The sequence below is a fragment of the Gasterosteus aculeatus genome, chromosome 9 (assembly GCF_964276395.1).
Source record: "Gasterosteus aculeatus chromosome 9, fGasAcu3.hap1.1, whole genome shotgun sequence".
Lineage (NCBI taxonomy): Eukaryota > Metazoa > Chordata > Actinopteri > Perciformes > Gasterosteidae > Gasterosteus > Gasterosteus aculeatus.
In genome coordinates, this window is record NC_135696.1 from 13,470,918 (window position 1) to 13,480,489 (window position 9,572).

Here is a 9,572-nt window from a genome sequence, read left to right on the forward strand (position 1 = left end):
AGATTAAGACAGAGTCTGCAAAACATACTTTGTTTAATCAAATACATACAGGACCAAGACAAAGAAAGGCTGTTTAAAACAGTAATAAAGTGGTAATATTCACAGAAGTCACCTCACCCAACCCAAAATGGGAATTGCTGGCATAAAAATATATTTTTTTAAATGTTGTTTTCATTTTTTTAGAGTTTGAAGATGATTCAGTGAAAAACTGGAAATATGACTAAACAATAAACAATATATGTTGCACATGATGTCCACATGGCCTGTAGGGTCTCAGAGCGGTTTCAAATAATCAGTCACGAAGAGCCACATATCTACAGACAAGAGAAAAAAAAAGTGAATAAAACGCATGACCGCTACTCAACGGCAAATCTCAGTTAATAATGATGTACATCTTTTATTTCAATCAACATTTTATATTATATAAATTATTACAATATGATTTCAATGTGCCGTTTTGCTGTTTTAATCGCTTAAAAGGAGAATTGTAAACGGATAACATAAAATAGCATAATCACACAATGGTTAATGATTGCTGTGGGAAAATTGGCAAATTTCTTATTCGGTGCTTACGAAACAAAAGCATTCTCAAGCTAGAACATTTACAATGAATAAAGAGACTCCCTGTCAGCATCAGTGTTCTCACACTGTGATTTACTCACTTCACCGGTCGGAGAGGTAAGGGGATAACCAGGCTCTGGCACCTTCTGCTTCATCTTCAGGTTAAATGCTTTAAGCTTGAAATCCAAGAGGAGAAGTTGTTGAACAATGCAGGCATTCATTATTGTGACATTTAGGCTGCAGGGTCAGCATATGCCTCAAACTATAGAATAATCCAAGAACCGAATGAATGTGTAAAGGATTTAAACTAAATATGCAGTTAAGGCAGTACATGAGCAAACACTAACAATTCTAACAAGAACACTTTCTGAAAATAATGAAAAATCCTAAAATATTTCTGAGTGATAATTCATCACTCACTAAAAGTAAATGTTGTTTAGCCAATCGTGGCCCCACTATTCAGCAGATTTCAGAGAAACACATTTGATAGATCTTGCTAACAAGCAGACAAAGAACATGAGCAAAAAGCATTTGGAAGCTGATAAATTGAATATTCCACCAACCTTTTTCCTCAAGTTAGCTTTAATTTCCTCTTCCGTTGGCGGCCGCTGTTCCCCAGACTGCTCGGTTGACGGCCGCTGTTCTCCTGACTGCTGGGTTGGCGGCCGCTGTTCTCCTGACTGCTGGGTTGGCGGCTGCTGTTCTCCTGACTGCTCGGTTGACGGCCGCTGTTCTCCTGACTGCTCTGCTTCAGGGTCATCTTCAACTGGCTGTGGAGTATTCATCTCCGCCTCCATCTGTTTTGCTGCCAATTTTCGTAGTTCCTTCATGTATTTTTTCCTTGCTTTATGTACATGAACAATCTGTAAGTGAACTTTTGTCTTCATATTCATTTGTTTTTGTTGACTTTTTGGGGGTTCCTGTAAACGGCTTTCAGCAGTTGGCTTCTTAGGGTTGACTGTCTGCAGGTAGGATTTGCGTGAAAAAAATCCAATTTGGCCTTCACTCCCTGACAGATCTGGGTTCATGAACAGGTTTGTGTCCAAATACGGGGGGGCATGAATTCTAGGGTGCACCGCAACGCCAGTAGGTTTTTGTTGTTGGTTCTTTACATTATTATTATTCTTTTTCTTCTTCTTCTTCTTTTTCTTTTTGGGGGGGGGTTCCTGTACACAGCTGCCAGCGGTTGGCTGCTTAGTGCTGATAAACTGCAGGCAGCGATTGCCTGAAAAAGATCCAGTTTGGCCTCCGCTCCCCGGCAGATCTGGATTCCAAAATCGGTTCTTTTTCAAAGACATACGTCTATATGGGTCACAAACGACAGGGGGCACTTCAGCGGCAGGAGAGTGTTGGTAGGTGTTTTGTGGATAAGGAGGCCCACTTGTATAAAAGAAAGGCGGCGTGGCAACTTGTGTAGACGTCCAGTGAGAACTTGAAGCAGTGCCGTAGGAGCCACTGTGGTAGGCAGTGTACTGGCAGCTTTGGTAGAAACTGTTTTGTGGAAATGCAGGAGGAGCAGCGGGCTGGCTATACGTATGGTTTTGTTGATAAGAAAACATTTCTTTGGGGTTTTTTTCGTGGTGGTCCCCGTAACTCGGCTCTTCTTTGCGGTCCTCGCTACCGACATGGCAAGCCAGTCCATCTGCCCTCCTGTCACTCGAATGGCGACCGCATTCAGACCGTTGTCTGCTGTGGGAGGACCGACGGCGAGCAGGGTTCGGACTATTGCTTCTGGAGCTTGATCTTGAGGAGGAGGAAGACGAAGAGGAGGACTTACTGTAATGTCTTTGAGGAGCCCTCTGCCGAATCTCCTGCTCTAGTCCTTTGCCTTCGTGCTTCTTTCCATACAGCCTCTCCCGAGTCCGGTCTGCTAATTTGCTCATCTCCTCTACTTCCAGGCTCAACCCCAGAGATTGAAGAATGTTCTGGAGATGTGCACGCTGCTCGTCCACCTCTGGTTTTTCTTCTTCTTCTTCTTTCTTCTTCACTGCAGCGGGAGACTTGGATCGACTCCTCTCCTCGTCGTCATTAGCGGGCGGGGAAAGTCTCTCACCGAGGGATCTCTCTTGACTGGGCTTGTCACATTCCCCTTCTTCACCGTTGGCCCGATGGCAGCCCGGCACTGAGGCTTCACTATCGGATTGTTGGCTCGCTCTCCTGAAGGTTGGATCTGACATGCTCTCTACAGCAGGAACCTCAACGTTGAGGAGCTCCTCACCTAGAGGAAGATCTGGATGCTCATCGTTAACAATCCTGCTGAGGAAGTCCATGTCCACTCCTTCGTTGAGAATGCTGAGGAAACGCTGGAAACCCTTGTGGACGACATCCTCGTTGTCTGGTGAAGAGTTGCTTCGGCAGGGAGCAGGCGGTGTGAGGTCAGGGGCCTGGGATAAATCACACATACAGAAGCATTACTCTTGTATAAAAGGCACTGTCTGTTAAGACATCTTGACTCCAGTTTGAGATAGATGCTGTTATTTTGCTGTTGGTCATTTGGACGGAAGCTATTCCTTGTAGAAAGAAAATGTAATTTGGGATTAAACCATAACATTAATCTCATTGTAATTAACACCGACGACCAAGTGCAGTAATAGAGGTGGTGCCGGGGCACCGCCTACCAGCCTAAAAAAAACGCTAGGTGGGACACAGGTTTGTGATGGGAGTTGGCAAAGGGGGACAACAAGGTTGCCGGGGTTACAAATTGGGTTAAGACAGAGCAATGGTTCCTATAATGGGTAGTAGAGAGGAACAGACCTTCCGGAAAGAGTGGTAGGAATTGGTGAAACATGGAGCAAGCCTAACCATTAAATCCGCCTGTCTTCCCCCAATATGACCTACATGCTACATGGTCCTACACCATTAACACTAAAACACAACTCAATGGGTTGTAAAACCAGCCTCGAGGCCCCTAGCAGCACAACCAGGTGCTGCTGTGTCTGGCAGCAGTGCTTGAAAGGGGTGGAAGAGTGTCAATGCCCTTCCTCCTCACGACAACAGAATTTGTCCAGAAAGCAGAGTTTCATACCAGACTCATCAGATTCAGGCCAGAAAGCTGGGTGGGTCACATGATTGGAAAATGGTGGCGGATGCAAGCAAGAGGCGCTGCTTCACAACTGAGATGGAATCAAAAAACCTCAGGACATTACAAACCTCTTCTCTTGCTGGCAAAAAAAATGAATCGCTAAATCTTCTGTGCTCAATCAGTGCCTTCACTCTGAGCTTCAGAGGATGGTCGTCCCGCAGCAGACCATTTTTAATCAGGCTGGATGAGTTCATTCTCTCTTTGGGTGAACGGACCTGAGAAGAAAAAGCAAAACAGAGAACAGTATATTAATTGGAAGAGAGTTGGCCAGCGCAAGCTGAAAATATTGATTTTCAAAGTAAAATAATGATCAAAAACCAGCTGAGACGCGACAAGCTTTTACCCACCGTTGACAGAAATCCCGAAGGATGACGTCGTTGCAAAATTAAATTCACGCGGTCTTTCAGACTGGCAACGTTGCATGTAGCCGATTCATTCAAGAAAAAGTCTGGAGAGGTTGTTTTCTTTAAAAGCGGTTCAACTGTTTTCAGGGCAATAGCAGCTCTCTTAAACATAATTTGCTCCTCTATCTCTCTGAGCTCTTTCCGCTTTCTCTTGAGCTCTGGATCCTCTTCATCGACTTCAAGTGATTCTCCATCCGGGTCCTCAACTTCAGCGTCCTTAACGTAAAAGTTACGGGAGGGAACACGGAGCTCCTCCCTTGCCACATTTCCTCCCACCAAGCTTTGAGCTTCATCAACAGTGCGTCTTGCATATCTGCAGAAAGTGCGCCACTCCTCACTGGTGATTGAGTCGACCCCCCGACTGTTGACCTCAGTCCGGCGATCTGGAATCAGACTTCTCTGCAAAGACTCACTCGCAGCGTGATTCCAGTCAACTGGATCCATCCTCACACCAGTTTATGCAGTCAGTGCTCTGCAAAGTAAGATCATGGTGGAGGAATTAGTGACCAGTGTGGTATAATAACTTAATGATAGTTGTATACATAAGGCTTTGTTAATGTGGTGGAAATTTAGAGTATAGTGTTCCTGTGAGAAATCTTGAGCTGGTTTGTGATTAACATATAGAAACAAACACGAGCTGTTTGTTTAAGAAAAAACAAATGGATCGATCCAGAACAAATGGGTTGCAGCTGTAAAAACAAGACGCCACATTGAAGTAGTTTTGGGTCACAGAGTTTCAAGAAGAGGTCGCAGTGTGCATGAGGTACATTTTGACACAATCAACGTTATTCTTTCATCAATCCCCCTACATGGGAGCTGGTAACGTTTTCAGTACCTCAGGTCTTCCACTTGGTGTCCACTGACTAGTCTAAAAGACCGATCCTTGCATTTGTATTAGAAAACCCAACTTCTATACGAAATGCTGTGAAATAACACGTAATGATACGCGTTGGGCTAAATTACAGCCTGTAAAGTGACTGGCGTTATAGGTTGTTGTCAGTTAGCTTAGCTTGACTGTTTACCTGCTGACGCGGGTCGAGCTAGCATCTGCTCTCTCCCACCGCGCAAAGGGCGTTATTTTAGAAGGACGTTACTTCGAAAAACAAAGCATTGAGGAGTGAACTGTCAAAACTGACCTTTAGTGCGCTTCAGCAATAGGTAAGGAAACCCGTAGTTAAGTGTTAAAAAAACACAACAGCTAGAAGTAAGGAAGAGTGGCCGAGGAAGGCTCTGCGTGCTGCGGTGCTGGCGGGTGGAGAGTAACAGCGCCTCCTGCTGGACGGAGGCCCGACACCGCAGCGAATGAGTAAAGGCCATCAACTAGTTAATGTAGACGGGTACCAGTGATGTTCTGGGCCATTCGTATAAAATGCCAGATTTTATTGTTCCCATTCAAAATGTTTTCTATTGAACCCCTGCCAAAGCTAAATAGAACTTTGGTCTTGTGGAAACAAGAAACAAAGCTGCCTGACTTGCAGTGATGCCATCCTGATCTCACTGCTTTACACTGTTACATGCAGACGATGCCATGCGACATGTGGATACTATATTCAATGTAGTCAACCTGCTTGTTATAGAAATGGAAAAATGTTATTGAAACATACCAAATGCTAACAATTTGTTATGTTTCAACATCCTGATTTCTCCCATTCTGATGTTGCATTCTTCTGTACAGTCTCAACTGAAGGTTTTTCATAGCCTGTCATGTAGGATAATTTCGACTTCAGTACATCCCATCCAGTTCCCTTCTCTAAGAATCTTCTTCCTATATAGTCAGGAAAAACTGGTGCAATTAAATGTTTTTTAGCAGCTTACATACAATGATTGACTTTAACATTATGCTAATCAAATATTTACAACCCCTTTTCTGCATGTGTACAAAGAAAAGAAAATAGCTCAGCTATGATTATAGCACATTTTTTATTAAATTTAATGTCCAAAACCCTACAGGGACCAGACTATGGTGCTATTTGATTACAATATTTCAACAAAAGTGATAATTGATCAAATCATGAATAACAAAATCAATCAAATAAAGATGTTCAGAGATCAATAAATACTTTATACACTGTGTTTTTCTTCAATGTAACATTGTGTTGCGGTTATAAGGACAATGGACTCAAAGACCCACAAACCAGGTTTGCCAATAAACCGGTTCATTTCCGTGTCAGTGAGATTTTGTCAATGGACGTGTGAACTCTGTGAAGGCCCTGCAGTTTATTTTATGAAGACCTTTTACAAATCTCCAGTGGGAAAAGACCATTTGCATTACAATTGTCAGATTTCCGCCCCCTGTGCACCCATCTTCATCCCGGTTGTTTGGTTTCAATGACTTGCAAAAAGCGAGGCCTTGACAATGGTTTTGATTTCTGTGTGTTGTTCAGTGGTGGATTGGGGTTATTACCTGACAAGTTAAAAAAGGGTGGATTGCCAACGCGCTGTGGGAGTAAGTGTCTTGCTTGAGCCAGTACTGCTGGAAAGATACTCACAGGTGGTGCATGGGGGAATGGGAAGAAGGGAGGCATATGAAGCCCGGTTCCAAGGTGGGGCAAGTTAGGAGGAAAGGGTGGGTATGAAGCCGATAAGCAGTCTACTGGCGAGTACACCGGCATTGCAGGTGTAGGAGATGGCTTTAAGAAAGTGTATGCTAAATTTTGAGAAAATGCTTGAGGTGCAGCAGTGCTTTCCTCAGACCAAGTCTCACATTTGTCACTCTGCTGTAAAGTGCTACTTGTGCTCTTCCGGCCATATTCAACACCCTCATGCACCGGGTCTTGGTGTACCTCGGTTACATCACTCTGAACGCTGTAGGAGTCTTTTTTCTTGTAATACTTCTGATTTAACGGACTATAACTAGATCTGCTTGATGAGGATGATGATCGACTGTCAGGTCTTGGTGAAAACGCTCGCCTGGTATCCATTTCCCTGCTTTCTCTACGATTGCAGTCTCTATCCTTTTTTCCATATAACCGCTCTTGGATCCGATGAGACATCTGGCCCAGCTCCTCAGATCCCAAATTCATGCCAATGGCTTGCAAAACACTCTGCATTTGCCTCTGCTTGTGCTCCTCTTCAGGAGACAGTGTTATCTTTTGTTCTCCTGAGGGGCACTTGGATCTACTGTTGGAGCTTAAGTTACTTGGTTCTTCGTTGCCCCTTTGCACAGACTTTTCGTCAGACAGAGACTGCCTCCTTGGGCTAAATGACCGCTCACGAGGCTGTGAAGAAGCCAGTCTCTGAAATCCTTCGCTGTCACTCCAATGGCCGGTATTTTGGTGGCTTCCATGTTGCCCTTCAGCATAACTGGGAGACCAGGAAAAATCAGTGTTCACGAAAGAAGGAGGACTTGACCGATCACTCACTTCTGTTGAGGACTGAGTCACTATTTTGGTGAGTGTGGCAACATTTACACCCTTGTTGAGCACATTAAGGAAACGCTGGAAACCCACGGTTGACTCCTGCTCTGGTACAACAGCACTTTGGTTGGTGACATCACTCTCAAACGACTGATGGGAAACACAGAAGAAACTGGTTTATGGAAACAATCGTGCATTATTTGGTTGATAAAGAAACATGTGCAATATGAAACATGATCTTTGAGAAATTTGAAGCTAAAAACCCACAAAAAACACTTTGTGTAATGATTCTACAGCTTGGGTAATGGTCTCCAGAAGTGTAAAAGATATCCATCCGATATTATGTAGAGATAATAAACAACCTATTTGACTCTGATCCAATGCTAAATCTGTTGAACCCTGCACTGCTGCAAAATTATAATAAACCCACCTGTCCAGAAGATGCACTCAATGGAAATCGTCCTATATTTTGACGATACTCCTCATGATCCAGGGAGGGGCTGTCATTCCGCACTCTGGGTTTGACATAACACTATTGGACATGGAGGAAAAAGTTATCAAACTGCATTAAAAATAAGATTTCACATTCCTTACAGGAACACCAATTCATTGTGACCAACCTTCTTGGAGCGATCACGTGACTTCCTCTCTTGTGAACGATCTCGGCTCCTTTGGTGACCCACTCTATCTTTGTAATATCCAGACGATTGTCTGCAGTTATCCTGTTGTTGCCTATACGTGAACTCATCATGCACATATTTGTGCCTGGAGTCTTGAGGTGTTTTCCTGTGTTGGAAATCCTCTTCTTGTGTTAGCATTTGTTTAAAATCCTTTGTCACGTGCGCCCGTGAAAAACTGTTGGGTGACCGCCTGGTTGTATCGTTCTCAGGCTCGAGCCTGTACCTGTTACCATCCTCTGCATTTCTTTGACTTTTCTTTTCAAAAGAACCCCAATCAGGGGAAGACATACGTCTCCTCGCTGAGGTCTTTCTGCTCAAGTCTCTGTTCAAAGAGTCTTCGCTGTACAGCATCTTAGGCGAGTCACTGTATTGTCTACTTCTGCTTGTCCGCTCTTTGCTACTACAGCCATTTCCACCATATTTCTGATATGAATCCTGCGGTGGATCTCTCGGAGGTTCACGCCTTTCTTCCCATCTATGATCATAGTCGTCCTTTAGCCTTGGACTTCTGTCGCGGTATTGCCGCCTGTGACTGTGCTCAGACCGCCTCGATTGCATAATCTCACAAGCGCTCCTGCAGCAAAGTGGATGTCAAAGCCTGCAGAGAAAGGAAAAAAACTTTAAAGTAAATACAAGAGTTCAGACAGATTTATATGTCAAACATAAATGCATGTTTTTACATTCACTTATATCACGTGGATTTCTTGCAAAACGGCGTACAGAGGACTAAAAGTATACAATCAAATACAGTAATGCTTGTAGGTCAAGCCACTTCAAATGTGTTGCGATGTTTAGAGGCGTTAACAAAAGTGCATGTAGAAACATTTACTGTCAGTTGTCATAAATCATGGACAACCGCTAGTAGTGTTGATTTCAGATTAAAGAAACGAATGTCTTCAAATACAAATATATCATTTCTTTATAGTAATGTTAACTTTGGTTGGCTAGCTAGTTAGCTCCACTGGCTATTTGCTAGTGGGTTTGACGCTAACGTTACACAGCAGCAGATGGTATATGCTTTGCGTTTGTTGGCTTTTTCGAATACCAAAATAGGCGAAATCCCCAAACGGGTTTTTAAAATTCCACCTACAATCAACAAATTTGCACGAACCCCCTCGTCCTGATGTTTTTAATACGTCGAAGCTCGGGTGCGGGGAGCATTAACGTAACGTTAGCAACACTCACGTTGAGTAGCAACCCAGCGTTACGTTACCTTCTCCGCCGGACGACTCCACTTTCTTTAAGAGGATAAACAGCCGAAAATAATTAAACCAGCCTGGCCTAAATTCAAAAGTTCTTACAACAACGAATTGTTTAGCGTTTGGCTAATATTTGTGGCGAAGTTGGTGCACCTCGCTCACCACCAAGCCGTCGGAGTGCCCCCCAAACACAGCAACACGGAATGCGACGACACCCCCCTGCTGGATGGAGTGTGAACAGCCGGCCCTTTATTATTTTAGTGGGTTGGAATGTCAAACAGCGGACACTG

At 43.9% G+C, this 9,572-nt stretch overlaps 2 protein-coding genes across 10 annotated transcripts; both read right to left on the minus strand.

Moving 5' to 3' along the window:
• Window positions 1-16: 16 nt before the first annotated feature.
• Window positions 17-5,749, minus strand: LOC120825686 (uncharacterized). Of its 5 annotated transcripts, none has more exons than XM_078108940.1 (6): window positions 5,184-5,749; window positions 3,991-4,519; window positions 3,712-3,858; window positions 1,125-2,945; window positions 663-737; window positions 17-314 (listed from the first exon to the last, which is right to left on the minus strand). In XM_078108940.1, the coding sequence occupies exons 2-6, from the start codon at window positions 4,489-4,491 to the stop codon at window positions 297-299; spliced, it is 2,562 nt and encodes an 853-aa protein (XP_077965066.1). In that variant the 5' UTR covers window positions 4,492-4,519; window positions 5,184-5,749; the 3' UTR covers window positions 17-296. The 5 variants fall into 5 exon arrangements, with proteins under 5 accessions (XP_077965066.1, XP_040043374.2, XP_040043372.2 ...); XM_040187440.2 differs by having other exon boundaries at window positions 5,070-5,378; XM_040187438.2 differs by lacking the exon at window positions 17-314 and having other exon boundaries at window positions 372-737.
• A 199-nt stretch (window positions 5,750-5,948) lies between these two features.
• Window positions 5,949-9,529, minus strand: LOC144382928 (uncharacterized). Of its 5 annotated transcripts, none has more exons than XM_078108941.1 (4): window positions 9,297-9,529; window positions 8,024-8,681; window positions 7,834-7,935; window positions 5,949-7,553 (listed from the first exon to the last, which is right to left on the minus strand). In XM_078108941.1, the coding sequence occupies exons 2-4, from the start codon at window positions 8,639-8,641 to the stop codon at window positions 6,354-6,356; spliced, it is 1,920 nt and encodes a 639-aa protein (XP_077965067.1). In that variant the 5' UTR covers window positions 8,642-8,681; window positions 9,297-9,529; the 3' UTR covers window positions 5,949-6,353. The 5 variants fall into 5 exon arrangements, with proteins under 5 accessions (XP_077965067.1, XP_077965068.1, XP_040043382.2 ...); XM_078108942.1 differs by having other exon boundaries at window positions 9,269-9,511; XM_040187448.2 differs by having other exon boundaries at window positions 9,445-9,464.
• Between the last annotated feature and the right edge of the window lie 43 nt (window positions 9,530-9,572).

Coding starts and splice junctions, on each gene's coding strand:
- LOC120825686 (XM_040187438.2), bottom strand. CDS start 4,491: ATGGATCCAGTTGACTGGAATCACGCTGCGAGTGAGTCTTTGCAGAGA. Junction 3,859..3,990: donor CTTCGGGATTTCTGTCAACG/GTGGGTAAAAGC, acceptor TTTTCTTCTCAG/GTCCGTTCACCCAAAGAGAG. Junction 738..1,124: donor AAGCTAACTTGAGGAAAAAG/GTTGGTGGAATA, acceptor TTGGATTTCAAG/CTTAAAGCATTTAACCTGAA.
- LOC144382928 (XM_078108941.1), bottom strand. CDS start 8,641: ATGCAATCGAGGCGGTCTGAGCACAGTCACAGGCGGCAATACCGCGAC. Junction 7,936..8,023: donor CACGTGATCGCTCCAAGAAG/GTTGGTCACAAT, acceptor CATGTCCAATAG/TGTTATGTCAAACCCAGAGT. Junction 7,554..7,833: donor TGAGTGCATCTTCTGGACAG/GTGGGTTTATTA, acceptor GTTTCCCATCAG/TCGTTTGAGAGTGATGTCAC.